The sequence below is a fragment of the Notechis scutatus genome, chromosome Z (genome assembly GCF_049901735.1).
Source record: "Notechis scutatus isolate UNSWTSFEM ecotype Mainland chromosome Z, rNotScu1.2, whole genome shotgun sequence".
Lineage (NCBI taxonomy): Eukaryota > Metazoa > Chordata > Lepidosauria > Squamata > Elapidae > Notechis > Notechis scutatus.
In genome coordinates, this window is record NC_142025.1 from 62,041,564 (window position 1) to 62,063,643 (window position 22,080).

At 36.7% G+C, this 22,080-nt stretch overlaps 1 protein-coding gene across 50 annotated transcripts in view; it reads right to left on the reverse strand.

Moving 5' to 3' along the window:
• LRRFIP2 (LRR binding FLII interacting protein 2) overlaps nucleotides 1-22,080 on the reverse strand; it is a 96,449-nt gene that overhangs the window by 57,041 nt on the left and 17,328 nt on the right. For 13 of the 50 annotated variants that reach the window (XM_087948005.1, XM_087948040.1, XM_026679518.2 and 10 more), the window contains 11 exons: nucleotides 18,290-18,376; nucleotides 12,837-12,887; nucleotides 9,363-9,416; nucleotides 9,210-9,254; nucleotides 7,189-7,257; nucleotides 5,056-5,118; nucleotides 3,079-3,153; nucleotides 2,473-2,520; nucleotides 2,340-2,384; nucleotides 1,682-1,729; nucleotides 1,535-1,591 (listed from right to left, as the gene is read on the reverse strand). In XM_087948005.1, coding sequence (XP_087804131.1) covers nucleotides 1,535-1,591; nucleotides 1,682-1,729; nucleotides 2,340-2,384; nucleotides 2,473-2,520; nucleotides 3,079-3,153; nucleotides 5,056-5,118; nucleotides 7,189-7,257; nucleotides 9,210-9,254; nucleotides 9,363-9,416; nucleotides 12,837-12,887; nucleotides 18,290-18,376 — 642 coding nt within the window. The remainder of the gene's footprint in view (nucleotides 1-1,534; nucleotides 1,592-1,681; nucleotides 1,730-2,339; nucleotides 2,385-2,472; nucleotides 2,521-3,078; nucleotides 3,154-5,055; nucleotides 5,119-7,188; nucleotides 7,258-9,209; nucleotides 9,255-9,362; nucleotides 9,417-12,836; nucleotides 12,888-18,289; nucleotides 18,377-22,080) is intronic. The other 37 variants (XM_026679523.2, XM_026679522.2, XM_026679521.2 and 34 more) reach the window with 23 other exon arrangements.

Here is a 22,080-nt window from a genome sequence, read left to right on the forward strand (position 1 = left end):
TCCTTTCACATGCAAGGACTATATATTAACATATTTATGCATATACATTTATTATATATGTGTAATTAATTATTTTCATTTTACACACAAAATAATACATTGTCTACATTAAGTTAGGACATAAGCTGGGAGAGATAATTTAGTAAATATATTAAGGATAAAAAATAAGAGCATTTTAAAAAATAGTGCAATTTTACCTTGAGAGATGATAAACTGAAATACTTTTAAGCTAATGAGTATATCTAATATAAGTAGGAATATTTATTATATATATCAAGATTAGAATCTGTAAAATTTCACAGTTTGTGAACTGATAAAATTAGAACACAGCAGACCTATATCAATCATACAGCATTGCTCACCACACTATTCCTATGACCTTATACAGCATGGTCAGAGGATACAGTGTTGCCTGATTCATCATCTGTAAACTATAAGAGTTGGAAATAAATAATTAACTAAGTTATTATGTACAGTACATATTTATCTAAATCGATATTAAGAACTTTCTACTATATTAAGGATTAACTGGATAATAAATAAACCAATGCACTGTGGTGAAGAACTTTTATAATGCTGGATTCTGATGTGAGAGAGGTAGACTTCACAGAGTCAAGATAACCTAGAAGTTTTCACTTCAGTGTCTTAACAGTGTTTCAAACTAGTATTTATGTAAAATAATTTTCTAATCTGAAGATATAATTGGCTTGATTAAACTACCACTATCTATATAGTCCCATTTTCAAATTTATTCCTTACACTCAAGCTGTTTTTTCTAACTTGACAACTCTATGTGAGATTACAAATAATCAGCATTCAATTTGGTATAGTATATACTCTGCCTGGCTAGATAGAATATAAAACCTCTCAGTTCTTTCATTCCTAATACTTAAGTGGCATAAAACCTACATCCAGCTAAAGGAAAAGAAAGAAAGTAGGTCTCTATTCTATCCTATAGAGAAATGGACAATTTTGGATCCTTGAATCTATTTTTGCAGAGTCCACATCCTAAACAAATACATGCAACAAATACAATTTCCCTGTATAATGAAAGCTATCTATTATCATAGGACCAAATCATATCCATAGCGTTAATTTGCAATAGTGAACAACTGAGCTTTTATCAAATGGAATACTAGTGGAAGTTTTATTATGTTAGTTCCTTATACAATAGGCATATAAAATTAGAAAGTGAATATGAAAGGAAGCTTAACTGAAAACCTTAAGTACCCTCTCTGCTTACCATTAGCTACAGACAAATAAAATATGATAAGCATGCAAAATGTTCATTTTTAAATATAAATTTTTTAAAATGATTTTAGATGACTACATTCTTTCAACTATAGTTTACATTTCTTGCTAAGAATACTTAATATTCTTCTTTCAAAATACATAATTGAAAAAGTGGAGATTCCCAGAATGACAGCCACAACTCTACATTTACATTATCAATAATGCAAATTAGTAATGATCTATTTAATGTCAAAGTTATCCATAAAAATAGAAGTCTTTAAGACATGCAGAGACATCTCACCACTGGACTACTTCGTGCTGAACTCGGTCTTGAAGAGTAATAACTATATTCTGAAGGCTAAAAAACAAATGTTGTGAAATACATTTTCAGCTGTTTATTTTCACATATACATGCCAAATATATAAAATGAAGTTCCTATAGACTTACAGTACGATTACTGTATGATTTATACAATCCATCATCATATAATGATGCCTAGGGAATAGAAAAATAGTGTTTGTTGTTATATAAAAATACAGAATAAACCCGTAAGTACTTTCTGATACAACATGGACGAACAGTTATATAACATAATGCGTCTTATTTCATTTAGCTGGAGAACAGTGAAATGGGAAAGGACAACTTAAACAGGTAAACAGATATACTGATGAGGTAGGGGGAATTATATCAGTAGCTCAGATCTTATAAAAACAGAAAAAGAGTAATCTTTTAGTTTCTTTTTCGATGCATTACCAGCATGCAGACACAGATTACAGTTAGTTCTCAACTTACAATCACAATTGAGCCCCAAATTTCTGTTTCTAAATGAGACAGTTGTTAAGTGAGTTTTATTCCCATTTTATGATCTTTTTTGACTAAGTTGTTAAGTGCAGTTATTTATTTGTTTAAGAAAATCTCTACAGATTTAAGAGCCCACAGTTTACATACACTTTGTTTCTTCTCAAGATAGTTTCCTGATATCCTCCATTCTTATATTTTTTGCAAACTTAAGCTAAATATTTACAAAATAACGATATACAATGCTCTCCGGGAACAGTATGCTCAGAAAGCAGACTAAAGTCACCATGCAGATCTACATACGAACCAAACTGGTACTTCTTATCAAACCAGTGTTTACATCTGGAGAAGCCTATAGAACAGAGTACTTTTTTTAGATTTCCAGTATACATAAATATTACAATACTTAAACATTATATATCATATTACATTTTACTAACCCCGTAATTCTTAGTGGTTGCCAGAGGTTCATTGTATAGAGATGATGACTGTGAGAAGAATAAGGCACTGAATTATACTGAATGCTGTATAAATGATGCATATTGTTCATCAAACATGCAGATAAGGAACAGTGTGAGAGCACTGTCACAAAATGGTAGAACAGAAAGAATGCACACACAGTCCAAAGCTAGCAATAATAGCTTAAACATTCCATTAGATATTTAATAAAAAATGCTACCATAAGCCTGCACTGGCCCTATTTTTTAGAACAAATCTCTTTAGAATAATTGCCTATAATACTAAAATGTGTTAGATTTATTAACAACATAATGGCAAATGAGGAAGTTGCATGACAAAAAGTGAAAAGAAATCTAAATTCCTGAACCTAGCTCTATTTCTACTTCTAACTTGATTCATGCTGCATCAACTAATATAGAGTCAAAAAAAAAAAAAAACATTCACTGGATCCTTGAGCAATTATTAATTCAAATGACATTGAAATAAAGCAAAGCTTTTGTGCTAATTCTCATGCTGTTATGCTTTACTGAAGAAAAAAAATCTATTCAACAAAATAATTCATTAAAAAACAAAAACAAAAAACAAACCCGAGGTTGATAAGAAGGAAGTACTTTGCTATGTCTAAGACTGCTATAATTTCGCTGGTCGTGATAAAATCCACTCTGTTTAAAAAAATGACAAGAGTATAAAAGATATTCAAACACAAACTCATAATGAGCTGCAAATAATATTACCTTTAGTATTCAAAATATATTATAAGGCTCCAAAGTGCTTTAGTACAGTAAACAATTTCAGTTGATTCAGCTGAAGGCATTGTATTACATGATAATGCTATGTTTCATGTAAAAGCTCAAACTTTCTGTCTACTTTTTTACAAGCCTGGCAAGATTATTTGGTTATATGTCCACTTAACAAGATAATACTTCCCTATTATACAGTATCCTGAAACTGTGACAAATATACCATGTATGCTAATTTCACAATGTAATAAATTATATTTACTATAGTAGTTGGAAGATTTGAGAAAATTGCTATTCATTTTGCTATATAGATAACTTCTCAGATTTAATCAATTACCACATGCAAACAACAAAGTTCCAGAAACTTAAAAGTTCTGAAACTATTCACTAATGTTCTTTAAAATATCAGGGTATTTAAGCTTCATTGCAATAATTCACTGAGGTTATAACAGATATAACCTAGTCAAATATTTCCCCTTATATAAACTGTTCTCTGGTGGAATGTCAAACACTACTGAGAGGCTTAATAAAGAAAATTTCAATGATATAATATACAATGAGAAGCAACATTTATTTTCATGATTCAACTTCAACAATCTAAAACATTTCTCAAAAAAACTCACACAAGCAATCACTTATTAGAATCAAGGCAACAAAGCTGAAGTGGAGAAGTCAAAATTTTACCAGGATCAATAATAGTTTCAACATTTTAATTTTCCTCAAAGTGCGTCTTTTATAGAAAAGCATAAAATTCAAACAAGGAAAATTACATCTATTTCAATAACTCCATTGAAATTCATAAGTGATAAAAGAGAACTAAAAGTTAGGTTTGCTAACTATTAAAAGAACCATGGTGGCGCAGCAGTTAGATTGCAGTACTGCAGACTAACTCACTGCTCACTCTAAGAGTTCGATCCTGAACAGCTCAAGGTTAACTCAGACTTCCATCCTTCCAAGGTCCGTAATATGAGGACCCAGATTGTTGAGGGCAATATGCTGACTCTGTAAACTGTTTAGAGAGGGCTGTAAAGCACCGTGAAGCAGTATGTAAGTCTAATTGCTATAGCACTAAATTCTATATAAATTCTTAAAATTAAAACTAAAATTATAGATTAAAGGGAACAAGCACATAATAAATAAAACAACTATTACTAAATGTAGGACTGAACATTAATGAGTTGGAAGAGAATCAATAACTAGAAAACCCGTGGATATATGGTTTCCAACTTGAGAACTAGGATGTAATCATATTTCATCTGAAGTAGCACAGCTTGAGACTTTTCCTACTTTCATCTTTCTTAAAAGGATTTGGAGTTCTAGATATTTTTACTTTGTGGACTGTATATGCTTTACCCGCTTAGGCTGGTTAAATAGTTATAACCAATAATTTATGTCCTGGAACTTCCCATCTATCTACTACAATTCATTTATCTTTGAATACAATAGTTGTAGCTACCACCAAATATGGGTTTAAGAGAAAAAGAAAACACTAATTTTAAAGGTACATTGGTTTTAAAGGAACTATCCTGGCTTCCAAAAAGCTTTATGTCAGGATTCAGAATATCATTAGCATCATACATATGTATTAATATTTTGATAAGTTCTATATAGTCACTATAGGTACCATGTTTATATTGACTCAATTCTTTTCATCTTTAGTTCCAAAATCACTGCACAGCCCTAGGTTATATGATGACTTACAGATTATTCCTGTTTTTAAAGTTAATTATCTTTTATTGAGATAAGTTAATAAAGCAAACATAGGATACATTATGTAAAAAATATGAAAAGATTTTATAACAATTCCCAATTGAGAACACTAACCAACAGATCTTTACGAGAGCTAGAAGACTTCTTCCCACCATAAGAATCACTGTAAATATGGCTCTGTAAAAATTATAAAAGTTACAATTATGAACATATTGTAATTATCATCCACATCAATAATTATCAACATAAGTGTTATCCATGTAAAGAATTTTAAATTATAACATTGCCATCTGAAAAAATATTTATAAGCAAAATTAAGATCAAATCAAATTAATTAAGATCAAATCAATTAACATAATAAATTATGTTAATTAACATAATGAAAAAAATGTATTTTTCCTTTGGGTAAAATAATAACTAACAATAACAATGATAAGATACCGACAAACATTTAATAGTTGACATTTAAAGCTGTAAGTTTTCAGAAATTATAGGTGCTTATCAAGATAGCTCATGATAGGAAAATCTTGGTAGAAATGATTTGCACAAAACATATGCAGAAAAGCATGCCAACCCTCATTATATTTGCTAATGAATTTTATTAAAATACATATCCACAATTTCATATTGGATGTACAGCTTTGAAGAAACAATTCTGATTGAATGACTCTAAAATATTTCAAAGCAATTTAGAAATTTAATTTTTCTATTCATTGTAATGTGATATTGTAACTTAAATTACTGTATATACTCGAGTATAAGCCTAGTTTTTCAGCCCATTTTTTGTGCTGAAAAAATCCCCCTCAGCTTATACTCGAGTCAGATTCCCTCTGAAAAAAAAAATGGTGTGGAGTCGCGGCCGCGGCGCAGCGACTCCCAACAACCAGCCGGGAAGGGAAAGGCAAAAGCGCTTTGCCTTTCCTTCCCGAGGCGGCGGGACTGGGGCGCGCGGCGGTAGTGACTCCTGACTCAGGGGCCTCCGAGGGGAGGGAAGAGAGTGACTCCTGCCTCCCGCTGTCATCATCATCTTCTTCTTTTGGGTTAGTGAATCAATTAAACCTTTCATGATAGTGAGATCGCTTCCCAAATTAATTATTTTTATTTTTGAAATTTACCAGTAGCTGCTGCATTTCCCACCCTCGGCTTATACTCGAGTCAATAAGTTTTCCCAGTTTTTTGTGTAAAATTAGGTGCCTCGGCTTATATTCGGGTCGATTTATACTCGAGTATATACGGTATATATAAGCAAGAAACAGAGGAGCTACCAGGGGAAAAAGTGCAGGAGTGCCACAGGAAGGTGACAGAAGCCAGGTAGGGGGTGATGGGTGAAGAGATCCAGTGTGTGGAGTTCATTCAAGCACAGAAAGGCCTGGAAGGAGGGTGCTGGGGTGTGAGTGCTGGGAAGGACAGAAAGAAAGTGTGGGATGCATCCCTGTGTATGCCAGCTCAAGAAGGTAGGAAAAGAGTATGAAGGGTGTCTGCATTCAAGTACAGGGAAGCATGGGAAAGAGGAACCATGGTGCATGCCTGTGTATGTGTTCAGAGAGGAAGCTGCTAATGGATGAATGTGTGTATGGAGTGCAGGGGGGCTGGAAAAGAGGGCATAGACTGGATGTAAGTGCAAGGAGACCCACAAAGGACAGCATGGGATGCAGTGTGTGTGTGTGTGTGTGTGTGTGTGTGCGCGTGCATGCTTGGAGGCCTGGGAATAAGGACATGGGGCATATGCATGTGTGTAGCTGCAGGAAGGCAGGGAAAGTGGATACAGAGTGCTTGTATTTGTGCAAGGGCAGCAAGGGCAGAATAGAAGGTATGGGATGCATGTCTCTGTATGTGCGTGTTTGCACATGGACATGCGCACAAGTGTAGGCACCCTGGGGAAGGAGATGTAACCACCTACAATTCATTAGAAATAGTCTATTTTCATATGTATAGTTTATATGCGCACAATTAAACTTTATAGATATTTTATGGACACGAATATTTCCAACACAGCATTGTATATGAGCAAAAATTTAATCTATACTATTTCCATGTCACTTTTTACTGACTTTGTTACATTAATCAATATCTCTGTATGTCATGCAATAACCAGTGGTTTTAAAGTCAGTAATTTTAAATTGTTTTTTATCTCTCTCATGTGCACACAGTTCACACAATGAAAATTTTATTAAATATGCCATTATTATTAGTGCATAACAAAGTGTTATATGACCAAACCACATCATGCTGATCTGGAATACAAACCATTAGATCTCTTTTCCTGAGATTACTTGGTCTATTCCTGTGGGGCCCACTGACATCTAAGGAAAGGCTCTTAAGAACAAAGTTATGAAAAATTATGAACCTCAAAGGTTGATTTCATTACAGAACAAAATGGTTTTGGTAAATTTTATTCCTTGTAGTTCTAAACAATCTTTTATAACAGTTTTATATTAACTTAAAGCATTATGTTCATGATTTCAATTCTCATCATTTTAATTCCCATCATATTTACCAACATAATGAATTTCTATACTAATCTTTTCTTTGGAAGTTTAAACAAATTAATATTACAACATTTATGTGGTGAAAAGAAAATATCTAGCTCCTTGAAAATCAAGCTCATCAGTAGAGAAGTATTTTCAGACTTTGATGAAGGGGTGGCTGTAGTAGAAGGATGATTGTGATGATGGACAGAAGCTGATGACAGAGGGAAAGCTAAGGACAACAGGAAGAGCTGCTGTTGGATTTCTCTATTTAGACTTGTACCAATTTCCTAAACTTTCAATGTGGCCTAAACTTGAACCAGCTGACTGCCCAGAGAAGTGGAATGCCAGGTGGGATGAAAGGAAACGATTTAAGGATAATCACTTAATTTGCTGAGAAGAGTAAATGTAAAGGACATATGCAGCTCCTTATATCTTTAGCTGGAAATTATGAAATGATTTAATTGAATAACATATTTGTTTTTTTTTTGTTTTAAAAGCATGTACCACCTAAGCTTTTAAGGGCCACATGTGAATACAGATAATCAAATTCCTTACATCTTGATGTTTCCAATGTTTGCTTTTGACAGCTACAACTACTAGTGAGTTCCCCACCTTTCTGCTATAGGAGTTATTGTCAAAACTAACTTGCTTTAAATTAATATATTAACCTTGCATACAGTTTTATATCTTATAGAAGAAAGGTTTTTTTAAACTTCTATTCTCATTAGGCCTTCACAGCATGGTCTTTTATAAGGAACTCCAACATCTGGAAAATGTATTGAGAATTGTTTTCAATGTTCAAAAGGAATTAATTATAAGAAAATGAATACAGAATTACTTCCTCTATCATCTACTACAACAATATACTATTTTAATTTACCCCAAAACTCTTAATTAAAAATTACAATTCACTTTCCAATTCATAAATATTTTCATGGGGAACCCTTTGGACCAGAGTGTTTTTCTTTTCTTATTAAAGGATTACAAATTCACTAGTAAGATTCAGTACTATCTCTGTGTGTATGCAAAGCCCCAAAGGAGTTTGTTTTCACAGGCATACACACAGTTTATTCATGTTAATATATTTTGCAAAATTCTAGTTTGCACATTAAGCCAAACCATGGTGTGAATATCCATGATTGTTGACCAATGTAATTGGTTCAAACATATTAAGTTGTAGTTATAGTTGACAAACCACAATGATCGGTTCACACAATATTCTAAGACAAAACTAAACATATCACATTATGTTTAATGTAAAATGTGAATTACAATGCAAGACACCAGTGTAGTTATAATAATTCATATTTTTATTATTAAAAATGAGAATACTTCATTAACTTATCCCCTCCTCTTAATTTATTTGATATTCTTTAACTACAGAACAACATTTAAGCTAACTAAAATTAACTTTAAGCAATATTTCACTCTTGAATTTGAATTCCACTTCAAACTGCAGCTCATTAGATAAACCATGGAGATTTAAAAACCATGCAAGATAAATACTGTGCTGACAAAATCTTGAATTCAGAAAATATTTAGCTTAACCAAGAAATAACATCATTATGTATTTTAATCCACGTCCATAAAAAAATTCTTAAATTTATTCTAAGAAATTACATTTTTCTATTTAAAGAATCTTTGAAATGTTCAAAAAATTCATTCTATATTCAATTCTGTGTTGCATTATAACTTGCATACAAACTTATTAATAATCTCATAGCAAAGTCAAATTCTAAACTATATTAGTAAAAAAATACCACATTAATTTTATTGAAATAAATTTTAAATACTAACCCTGTGACTACCGGTGTTTTGAGAGGATACCAAATCACCTGCTCCCTAATTAAAAAAATTAAATAAATAATGAAGCAACCTTCATAAAAAGTTAAAATCGAAACAGATAAAGACTGAATTTATGCTTAAAATAAATCTAGCTTTAGTACAAACCAGGTATGACTGCCAGCTGGACTGGACTGAATGGCTAGCCTTCTCAGAATTTTCCTAAGAAAATATTTTAAAATGAGAGATTTTAAGAGATTACTAAAATGATGGAAGCTAATTTTCATACAAATAAGCATTACAAGCTTCAATTTACATTACTTTATCTAATTATTTTTCAATATAACAACAACCCAACAGATTAATTTTAATTTAATTGCTTCTGTAATGTTTTAAATTTATAAATTAAGCATGCACTATTTTAAAAAAATCAAAACATTGGTCAAACTTAAAAAGGCATATTTGTTCAATTAAGTACATGTGTCACATTTTCCATTAGAGAATTAAGCTATTTCTCTTTTAAAATGTTTTTAGCTTTTTATATTTTATTATCCCTTGTAGTAATAATGCATCTGCAAAAATTTGATTAATAAAAATATTTTAATTAAAGCATTACATTAGCCAATCTAATTTGTATTATGCTGGGCTATATGAACGGATGAAAATAAATATTACATTACATAGGTGTAGATAAGTGGCTAATGAAAACATACATGGATTACAAAGTTTGATAGCTATCTCCAAGGAATAAAACATGGCTCAAAAATTAACATGAATTTTGACATTTTAAAATGTCTACACTATATATTTATAACTTGATCTATAATAAAATAGAGATTAGAAGCATATAATTTTCAGCTCATGAAAGTTTTGAGTATAACTTACAAATCTTCCTAAATTGTTATCAAATTGTAATTTTTAATGCATCAGAAGGATGCTATTTATGGGAAACATTATATATAATTTTATTTAAATATAAATAATAATTTTGGCATGCATTCCTCTGGTATATGCCCTGGATAGTAATTTTCAAGCATAAAATTATTTATCTTTATAAAGGCTCTTTATCTTAGAACTATAATTAAGGAACAGCAGTAAAATATGTATGTATTATCAACCCTGAAGCAAACCTGGCTGAAGCTATCTTGGATGCTTCAGGGTTACCACAAGGAAGAAGGTGGTACAGGGAGGGGGGAAATAGATAGCTGGTGGTTTGTAGTCAAAACAAAAAGTTTTCCTGTGGGAATCAAGGACATTCCAACAAGTGACTGCAGAGAGGAGGAGTAGAGTAACCAAGCATCTGGCCAGCACCTCTATTGCACAATGTGGCTGATGACTTGGGAAAAGTGGAAACTTTCACTTTTTAATCTGGTGAAAACCATGGGAACTTTCAGAGTTGGTTTTCACCAGTTGTGCCAATATGATGTATCCAATAAATTGTTCCTTGAGGAATCTACCTGCCTTGGAGTTCTGCTTTCTATGGGTGCATTATTTGGAACACTGACATGTACACTTGTTAGATTAAAATATGCTGGATTTGAGTCAAATCAGGAATAAGCCACTTTTCATTAAATAGGCTGGGGTGTCAAACGCAAGGCCTATGGGCTGGATCTGGCCCATGGGGTGCTTAGATCTGGCCCCTGGGGCTGCCCTGAAAACTTAGCAAAGGACCGGCCTGCAGTACCTCTGCCAGTGAAAATGGGAGCTCGAGAGGGCCTCCTGGGCCCCGTTATCAGCCATGATGGCATCCTGCCTGCCTCTTTTTCATTGTAGCTTTAAACAGAGCCCAGGAGAACCCCCTGAGCTCAGTTTTTTGCTGGCAGAGGGCTGCAGGAGGCTCTGGCGACCCAAAATGGCACCTGGGAGGAATGCAGGTGGTCCCCTGAGCTCCGTTTTCACTTGCAGAGGGATAGCTGCTAGCAAAATGAACCAAAAACAAAACAAAAGGAGAAATGTTTCCCCTTTTGCATTTGTGCATGCAAGAAGGGACAGGAATGGAGAAAGGGAAAGAGGAAAGACAAAGAAAAAGGGAAAAAGGGAAAGACAAAGAAAAAGGAAGAGAGCAAGGAAAGAAAAATAAGGAAAGAGTGGAAGGAAGAAGAGAGGAGAATGAAGAAGGAAGGAGAAAGAAGAAAAGGAAGGAAGGAAGGAAGGAAGGAAGGAAGGAAGGAAGGAAGGAAGGAAGGAAGGAAGGAAGGAAGGAAGGAAGGAAGGAAGGAAGGAAGGAAGGAAGGAAGGAAGGAAGGGTTATAATGAGAGTGAGGGAGTGTCAGAGAGAAGTACTGCCTTAGTACTTGGCCACCAGTGGTGCCCCTGACATGAGTGATGTTGAGCTGGCCATGCCCACCCTGCCCACGCCCATGCCAGCCCCCCAAGGTCAAACATGATCCTGATGCAGCCATCAATAAAATCGAATTTGACACCCTTGAAATAGGCTATAGGAGAAGTAGATTTTAAGATAACCTAATAAGGGATGGTTGTTACTTTTTTAACTGTGAAATATTTCATGCCTTATACATGTGTTTCCCACTTAGAATACAAAGAAGTTTCATTTTTCATTATCATAATCACAATAGACTCAGAAGGCTGCAATCTGCCTTTCCCCATTTACATCTATCTCATATACTTGCTATATAAATAGTAAGAAAATACTCTTACATATATACTGATGCCTGAAAAATACAGCTATAAGTTAAAACTGTGACGCAATAAAACTAGAAAACTAAAAGCTAAATAGTACTAGAAGCCCATTATTATTTACATCATATAGTATAAACAATATATTTATCCCATATAATCTTATGATATATACAGTATAAATATCAGATACTTTATAATTTAGAATATTTATTCTACCTATGTGTGACTCCTCTTCTCGAGGAATATTACTTTTGAATATAAAAATGAAAATAAAATACGATAAAAACTAAGTACATTTATTATTAAAATTCAGAGTGAAATTACAAAGGGTATAGGTGAAAGTAAACTATATCATTTAACGTAATTACTCATATATCATTTTCTGTTAAAGAATCCCATTGATCCATTTATTAGGCCACATAAAATATGTCTTCACTTTGGGTCATTTGACATTCCGTCCACTTATTATAGTCTTTAAAGCACAGTTTTTCATATCTTAGAAGGCTCTATAAACATACAATATAATTTAACTTGTATGTAATACTGAGAAATTGTAATGTTTGAAATCATTCTCTAAATAAAGAGTAACCACAGGAAAATCAGGCTTATTTTGTCTTAATTAAGTTTACACAAGACAGATGTGTGGTAATGTAGTCATTTCCTCTATTTATCCCATACTGAAATGAGATATATAATTTTGGACATGATCCAACAACCCTAAATAATAGTTTTGGCAATGCATTTTTCTGATATATGCCCTTATAATTCTAAGATTTAAGCAGGAAACGTAGGCAAATTATGATAATTCTCCTATATTGATATTTGTATTAATCTGCATTTTATGTATTTCTCATGTACATATAGTTATACATTTAAAATGTTTTCACCATGACACATTATTTTTTATGAAATTTCATATATTAAAATATTAGGAAATAAAACACCACAATCAGATTAGTTTTCCAAGACAAAAGCACCACAAAACACGCAATCATGGCCTACCATCCATCTCTGGATATGTCCCCATTTTCTATCATAAGAACGCTGAGAAAGCTACAAAAAGGTAGAAAATCTGGTTTTTAAAGGGTAATACTTTAGTAATTTATTACTAATTTAATTAATTAATTATTAACTTAATTTATGTCAGCTTTCATAATTCTGCTTACAAAATATAGATTATTTTGCAATACTGTCTAGAAAAGTAGAATTCCACTAGCAATTTAAATATTATTTAAATTCAATACTATAAGGACAAAATTGACCAATACCAATACATTTGTAATAATGAAATGATTGTTAAAACTTCCATAAATCCTCATGTATTATCCCAGATTCTGAATACATATTGCACAAAATAGAATAAATTATTTTTATAATATAGAAATGTTATTCTGAAACATGAAACCCATACTCTGCATGATTCCCAGTAGCTACTTGTGCAGACTATCTTTGTTTCTTTTGATTTCTCCAGCACGAAGTCTTCCTTCTATAGTATTGCAATCTTATAGCTGTTATAGTAACTTCGAATTATTGCACTACAAACATCCTCTTTGTCCTGTTTTACCACACAATGGGGTTGCCATGTACAGTATGTCTATTCACAAACAAACAAATACATAGGCATTCATTTACACACACACACACATATATGGTACCTTATATAACATAGGCTGAAAACACTGAACATCTCTGCTACAGAGTAACATATTCAATATACTATAAATATATTTATACAGATAGTTCTTGAGATACAACAGGTCACTTAATGGCCTTTTGAAGTTACAACATGCCCTCCAAAAGCTACATATGACCTTGTTCTGAAGTTATGGCTGCTATAGTGCCTCCATGATCATTTGCTCTTACTTCTGACCAAAAGGAAGCTGCAGCACCCTCCTGCCTCTCTCCCTTCCCATTCAACCCCACTGTATCCCACAGCGCCTGGGTCTGCTCAGCTGCTATTTTCAGCATGCCAACAATTCCTTGCAAAAAACGACAGCTGCTTTCATAGCTTTCTGCCCTGATCAGCTGGTTGTCAGGAGACTGCAGATCTCTCCTAGCTCTTGCTAGACTTTGGAGAAGCCAGCTGCCCACGTGCAAAAACAGCAGCTTCAGGAGAACTTAGCAAACCCTTCTTCTTGCTTAACTCCTCCCTGTGTTCAATAAAGAAAACAGAAAAAAAGTTGGGGGAACTTGTTATTCTTTCTCTCCCACCCATTAGGTACTTAAACTAAACTCTGTCAGAGTTTATGAACTGGAATAGAGCATGGTAACATGGTCAGCCAATGAATAGGCATAGCAACTAAGTCAGCCAATGAGGATTGTTTGGAAACTGAAAATAGAAGTAGCCTAGGCGTGGCTCTATCTATATTAAGCTCTACAGCTCTGAAGCTATGTTAAGTTCTGAATCTGTCTATTGAAAATGAAACTGCTTCTCTCCTCTGCTGTGTCTTGCTTGCCTGCTGAACTAAAGTGAAACTGATGTCTGTTTCTAAGCTGAAGTTGAGTTGCTGTTTTGCTCTGAACCTGTAACACGTCTGCTTCTGTTTGAGTTTGCTTCATGTTGGAGAAATCTACAACTGGTATTGTATAATTTATTTTATGTGTTTATAAAGAAGTTAAATTGAAGCCTCGGTCATCTGTGTTTACTTTTCTGGTGCTGAATTTATGCTGCAATACTCTGAACAGGTTATGGGCCCAGAAAAAGACTGATTGTAATTAAAGCTGAGGGACTGCCTGTTTTAAAAGTAAGAAACCATTTGTCAGAAATGGTGTAGGGTCTCCTGCTTGGGCGGGGGGTTGGACTACATGACCTACAAGGTTCCTTCCAACTCTGATTATCTGTTAATCTGAAACAAGGCAAGAGGCTTTGCAAGATGGCTGAAAAAATTAGAGAGAGCTCTCTACCCCGTTTGAGTCAGAAGAACTATATTATTTGGGTTGCAAAGATGGAATGTTTCTTAAAATATAAAGAGCTGTGGAATACTGTTGAAAATCCACCCCAGGCACCATTGAATGCTGCAGATCTGAAGCTGCATGATAGAGCATTTGCTCATCTTAAGTTTAGAAGATAATCAGTTTACCAATGTAGCTGATTTAAAGACTGCAAAGGAAGTCTGGGATAAATTGAGGACTGTTCATGTGAGTGTATCACCATGCAACATCGTACAATTATCAAGAAAGTTATATAGAGCGCATTTGCAGCCAGGAGATTTAGTGGAACAGCATTTTGTTCATATGCAAACTTTGTTTGTAAAGTTAGAACAGCGTGGGATGAGGATTCCTGAATCTCAGAAAGTGCTGCTAGTTTTGAACAGCCTAAATGAAACTTGGGACATTGTGCAGTGTTTGAATGCAAACCAGACCAGGAGCTACATTTAGAAGCCCTTAAAACTTGTTTAATTAGCCACGAGGAGAAATCCCTGAGAAGGGGGCCCAAGAAGCAGAATGGAAAATTCCACAGACTGGCTGTTTCCAGAGACCAGAAGAGCAGCAGGGGATATCAGACTACAACCCAGCAACAGAAGAGGTGCTTCGTTGCTGGTGAAATGACTCATTTAAAGAAAGACTGTTTGGAAAGGGACTGTTTGTAAGACAGAAGAAGTTTGCAAGAAAGACAATTAGCTGATGGACAGGCTGCTGTTGCAAAAGTCAGTGATTGCAGGAAAAATCAATGGCTATTTGACAGTGGGGCTAGCCAAATGATTATTAATAATGCTAAATTGTTTTACAGGATGGATGCAACTGCTGGAGACACAGTAGCCTTGATAAATGGCAAGAAGGCTAAAGTCATTGGAAGAGGCAGCGTGCAAATTCCATATTTGGAAACAAGGTTTAATAATGTTTTATGTGTGCCAGAAATGGAATATAATTTGCTGAGTGTCTCTAGTTTAGACAAGCAAGGATTTGAGACCACATTTGTAAATGGGCAGTGTCTTATAAAGAAAAATGGAATTGTCTATGCAAAGGGCATAAAGCATGATAACCTTTATATGTTACGGGGACAAAAAGTTCAATGTGCACAAATATTTGGCAATGTTGCAAAACATGATTCGTGTGTTCATTTTTTACACAGAAAGCTTGGGCATGCCAGCTTCCAAGTTTTTCAAAAGTTGGGCCAATTTGCAGAAAGTTTAAATTTAAAGGGATGTAAGGCATATTTGGATTGTGCAGTATGCAAAACATCAAAGCCCAAGGCATTCCCAATAAGCAACAGTAGCAAAAGGCAGACAACAGCTGATAAATGCAGATTTGGTAGGCCCAATGCAAACCAGTTTGGGAGGAGCTAAGTACGCGCTAGTCATTGTAGATGACTATAGCAGGTTTGGGTTCTGCTATTTACTGAAGAGTAAAACAGGTGCTACAGAAATTTAAGCAATGGGTAAGCTTTGTAGAAAGAAGGTATAAACAACAGATATGTCATCTGCAAACTGACAGAGGTTAAGAATTCATGTCAACAAGTTTTCAACAGTGGTTGGCACAGTTAGGTATAAAACACAGACACACAAATCCTTACACAGCAGCTGAGAATGGTATTGTTGAGAGATGTAATGGAGTCTTGCAAACCATGAAGGACTCACTGCTAGAGGATTCTGGTCTAAGCAGGTTATATTGGGGTGAAGCCATATTGACTGCTAATTATTTAGTAAATAGATTGTGGAGTTCCTCTATTTATACTCCATATGCAGTGCTTTTAGGAGAAAACCATCTCTAGCACATTTAAGGGTGTTTGGAAGCAATGTGGGGGTGCATATTCCAAAAGCAATTAGAAGAAAGGCTATAAAGTTCAGGTTTGTGGGCTATGAGCCAGGCTCAAAAAGTTATCGCTTTAGCGATGGGAGCAAAATAGTATTTTCAAGGTCTGCAAGCTTTGCAGAGCAAAATTGGAACAGAATTGATGCAAATTTGTACAATGATTCACTTAGTGACAGCGATCCACTTAGTGATGGTAACTCACTTAGTGACAGTGTCAGCATTCAGGGAGGAGAAGCTGAACAAGATATGAAGCAAGAGAGGGTTGACACAAAGCAGCAGTCAGTGCCACGCAGGTCAGAGCGATGGAACAAGAGGATTCCACCTGACAGGTATTCTGCTAGTGAAGTTAAAGTGTGTAAAGTATGGTATGAGCCAAGGAATTACAAAGAAGTATTGGCATTATCTAAAATTGAACAAGTAAAATGGAAAGTTAAAAAATGGGGATTGATGCAATTGCATTGGATAGGTATAAAAAGGAATTCTCAGGTATTTGGAAGGAACTGTGAATGTGGGTCTTCAAATACAGGTATCTGAAGAATATTAAACGTAATTGAATTTATGTCTATTCCAGTTATGGAGGAGTGTTACAGTATATTCATGAACTGGAATAGAGCATGGTAACATGGTCAGCCAATGAATAGGCATAGCAACTAAGTCAGCCAATGAGAACTGTTTGGAAACTGAAACTAGAAGTAGCCTAGGCATGGCTCTATATTAAGCTCTACAGCTCTGAACAAACTCTCTGCCATTCCCCTTCAATCTCTAGTCTATTTCTTTAATCACCCCATTTGCTAATTTTTCTTCATGCCTGAAAACATGATGACAAAATCTGTAAGTTACTTACCTTGATGAATGACCACCAGGTTGAAGAGTAAAAGGAAGGAAGGAAACAAAAAAAAAAACACTTTTTGCAGCTTGTTTGCAAACAAGCTGCATTGAGGAATTGAAGAAAAAGTTCAGTTCAAAAACTTAAGCCAGCTATAGCACAACACATGCAGCAAATGGCCAGTCATCACAGAAGCTGGGTTCTTGCAAAACCTTTTGCTGTTTATCTGACTCCCTTTAGAGTAATCCTAGCTAGGTCCTAAAGGAAGTCACACAAACAGCAAAAAGCTTGGAAACCTTCTTTGGAAAGATTTTTGCTGCTTGTCTGACTCCCTTTTGGGACCAAGCTTTTGCAGCATGTGGCCATTTGCAGTCTCCCAATGGCCAGTTGATCAGTATGTAGGCCCAGTCAAAAAGTGTGGTTCATCAGCCATGCTACCGGCTTGTTTAGAAGCCTCTCTGGCACTGGAACTTGATGCTGAATCCTAATCTAGCTGGAGTCTTTCCCCCACTTCCCTGTTTTGGGCTATGCAAAGCTTTTTGCTGCTTGTCTCCCTCGTTTATTGGCCCAGGTGGGTGAAAGGCCTCCCAGGGCCTCCCAGAGTCATGAGGCATGCCATACTTGGTTTAATGATCCCATGTGTTTGTTTAACAAGGGCATCAGGGAGATTAGATGATGGGGGTTGACAAATGAGGCTGTCTCATTTAATGACAATTCCCATTATCGAGGGCAGGCTCCATTATATCCATAGGTTGAGCAATATCTGTAGTAATAATATTTTCTTTTAAAAGCTTTCTACATTGCTTTACAAGAAAAAGGAAGTCTATTATTTGTATATAATAAATGCAAGATAGTATTTTCTTCCAATAGTACATACCTCTTTTTGTTGGCGTTCCAATTCCCTCATGCGTATATCCCTTGCTTCCGCTCGGGCTGCACGTTTGGCTGCAAGGCGTGCTTCTGCCTGTTATATTGAAAATACAGATGAAATTAAGAAAACTAGCATTACCAAATACAATACAAAACAGTTAGTTTAGGGATCAACTTTTCCACAATTACTTTAGGATTTTAGAAAAAAAGTTAATATTAAAAGGGGAGGGAGGAAGACAAGAAGGAATGAAAAACCTGTGTGCTTAAAATAACAATACTAAATAAATATCTAATTTTCAATAATAGGCTTAAGTTTTGTGGTAAAGCTAGATCAGTAGTTCCCAAAGTGGGCCGTACCACCCCCTAGGGGGTAGTGGGAAGACTTAGGGGGGCGATAAGAGGCAAGGGGGGTGGCAGAGGTGTGCTGGAAGTGAGCCCCTCGCAGGGCGCAATTCAGGTTCCTCCCCATCCCATTTGTCTGGCTTACTGGTGGCCCAGAGGAAGGCAACCAGAGAGCACGATGCTATGCTTCCTGCATCACCACTTGCCTGCCGCCGCTTCCCTCTGCTGCCCACCAGCCTGAGCACTTTGGCTGAATGTGGGCCGCCACTGTGAGAATGATGCGAATCAAGCCTCACGAGAGCAGATCTTCCATCCATCCGCAGCAGTTTGTGCTTTCCCAACTGTCTACAAACTTATCTTCCTCCCGCGGCTGGTGGCAGAAGGAAAGGTGAGCCAGTCAGGGTGGGCTGGTTCACCTTTCCTGCAGCTCACTTCTCCCACAGCTCCTGCGATGGGCGAGGCTGCAGCCTCACTTGAAGTTCCTAGTCCTTTCCCCAAAAGAGGGAGGGGTGGAAGTCCTGCCTGTGGCCCCTTTGTTGGACCCTGAAGCCTTGCCTCCCAGCTTTTCTGGGCAACACAGGACCGGGCGTGAACAAACAATCGTGCCCAGTCCCTGGGACTCTGGGAGACTTGTCACGAGCGACGCTGCCAGGTGACTACCTTGTTGGAAGAGAGAGAAGAGAGAGAGAAGAGAGAGAGAGAGAGAGAGAGAGAGAGAGAGAGAGAGAGAGAGAGAGAGAGAGAGAGAGAGTTTCAGGTGGGTCTTCTAGCTTAGGAGGAAAGAGCAAAGGAGGAAGGGAAGGGATAGAGAGAGGGGAAGAGAAAGAAAACAGAAAGAGAGAGGAAGAAAGTAAAGAAAGAAAAGGGAAAGAAAGAAAAAGGGAGAAAGGAAGAAAAGGGATAGACAAAGAAAGAGGGGAGGAAGGAAGGAAGGGACAGAAAGAAAAAGAAAGAAAGAAAAAAGAAAGGGAGGGAGGGAGGGAGGAGAAAGTGAATGAGATATCTAGTCCAATCACCTGCTCCAGCAGGGTTAGAAGGGTGTATTTGTGTGTGTGTGTGTGTGTGTGTGTGTGTGTGTGTGTGTCTGTCTGTCTGTCAAAACTCCAAAAACAGGTCAAGTAGCTCTGGGGAGGTCAGTCATAAATTAGAACACTTGCTAAGCAACCAGCCATTAAGCGAGGACCACTTGTATTTGGTTTGCCAGTCACATGACCACTTGGCCACACCCAGCCAGTCACATGACCACCAAACCATGCCCAGCCAGTCACATGACCCCAAGCCACACCCACAATTTAGGCCACGCCCAGTTTGCACTGAAAAAGTTTGGGAACCACTGAGCTAGATGATAGTATTAACTGAAGAAATGGACATCTTGTTGCATATATTGGATATTGATGACACTTAATTCTATATTTCCACTCTTGGTGATCCAAGTGATGCTGTGGCTGTTCTTTCATGGTGTCTGGAGGCTGTGAGGACCTGGATGGGGACAACAGACTTTGAACCATGGTAATATCGAATGGCTTTGGGTATGTAGGGATTCGAGACTTTGTCATCTTTGATTCTGGGTGTGGTGGCACTGCCCTAGAAAGACACAGTCCACAACTTGGGAATTTTCCTGGACTCGTGACTTCTGTTTGAAGAACAGGTGGCAGTAGCAGCTATGACATGCTTTGCACAACCGTGTTGTGTGCCAGTTGCGGCTTTTCCTGGATCAAGATTCCCAGTGCTTAGTTGTTCGGTTCCTAGCCATCTTATGACTGGACTACTGTATTGCACTCTACATGGAGCTACCTTTGAAGAGCATTCAGAAGCTACAGCTGGTGCAGAGTGTAGCAGCATGGGTAATTTTGGGAGCTCCAAGATTGGCCACAGTAACACCACTGCTCTGTAAGCTGCATTGGTTACCAGTCTGCTTCTGGGTGCAATTTAAGGCGTTTGTCAACTTTGAAACGGATCAGGCCTGCGGCAGCCATCTTTTTTTTCTCAGATTGCCACTCTGTGTGTGGGGGGGGGAGCCTGGAATGTCAGACCACACAACAGACCATCCCATAGGAACCAAATTCATCTCAATAGGTGCTGGCCAGAGACTGAGAGGAGTTGCCAAGGAGATGCCAGAACACCTAATTGGACAATGTGACCTGTGACCATGAGGGAGGGAATTATCTATTCTTTAATTATAACTGAAACTGAAATATTTAGAGCTGGTTTTGTTTTCACCCATGCCAAAATAATATACTCAATAAAACAGTTCTTTGAGAAAGCTGAAAGTCTCAAAATGCTGAATTGGTTGAGTTTGTTAGTCAAAAGCTTGGCAGCATTGGTGATGACCTTTAAAACTCTTGATGGCATGGATCCTAGTTACTTGAGGAGCCGTCACACCCCACTGGGATTGGCCCATACCTCTCATGCTGGCAGGGGAAGAATGCTGTGGGTCCTGTCAGCCCAATTATTCTGGCTAGTGGCTCCAGGAGGAGGGCTTTCTCTGCTTTTGCTCCTGCCTTCTGGGACATCTTGTCCCCCAATGTGAAGTTGGCCCTAACTCTCTTCTATTTTCACAAGGGCCTAGAGATGAGGTTTTGCCAGTCAGCTTGGGACCCAATGATCCCACCCAGCACAACGGAGGTGGTGATTGAGTAATAACAGAAACCAGATCCCTCTACTCGACCCCCATCCTCCCCATCTATCTTTGGTTTTAACTTTTGTCCTTAACCTCTTATGTTTTAGTTTAGATGTAACTGTAAGCTGCCCAGAATTATTCTATGGTAAGATGGGCAGCCAATAAATTTAATAAATGAATAAATGAATGAATAAATATTTAAGTCTCATATTTGGTTGTTCATCTATATATACAAGGATCAATTATTTCACTAAAAAGTGACAAGTTCTTTCTTGTTCTGACCTAGGTTTCCCCAACTCACGAAGCAGACTCCTCATCCCAATAAAACCCCTTTTACAGTATTTAGGTTAAAGTAAATTCCTCTCCAATAAAGTACCGGCAAACAATCTTTCATGAAATTTCACAACTACAGACCTTTATCAGGCTTGGAAAGTTGCCAGGCGATATCTTCCAAACACCATGCTATAACAGCAATTACTTGGCAAGTCAGGAACAGATCTTCAATCTATGAATTGAACTGTCTCCTGCAAACACCATTCCCCTTTCACTCTTCTTTATTCCCTGTGGGAGGGGCCATTCACCATACACCTGAGCTTTTACTCCTGAGTCAACCTTGTTCCTTAACTGTTCCCTTCTCCTAGCAGCTCTGTGCATGGGCACACTGGGAACAGGCTCCAGCTGTTCTTCTGCCTCACTGATCTCCGACTCTGAAGGCAGCTGATAACTATCAGATGGCATTGGCCACATCTCTGCCTCTAACGCAGAGTACTCGTCAGAGCCTTCCCCAGAGTCCAGGACTGGCCTATGTTCCACTCCAACCTCCTCACTGTCCAAGT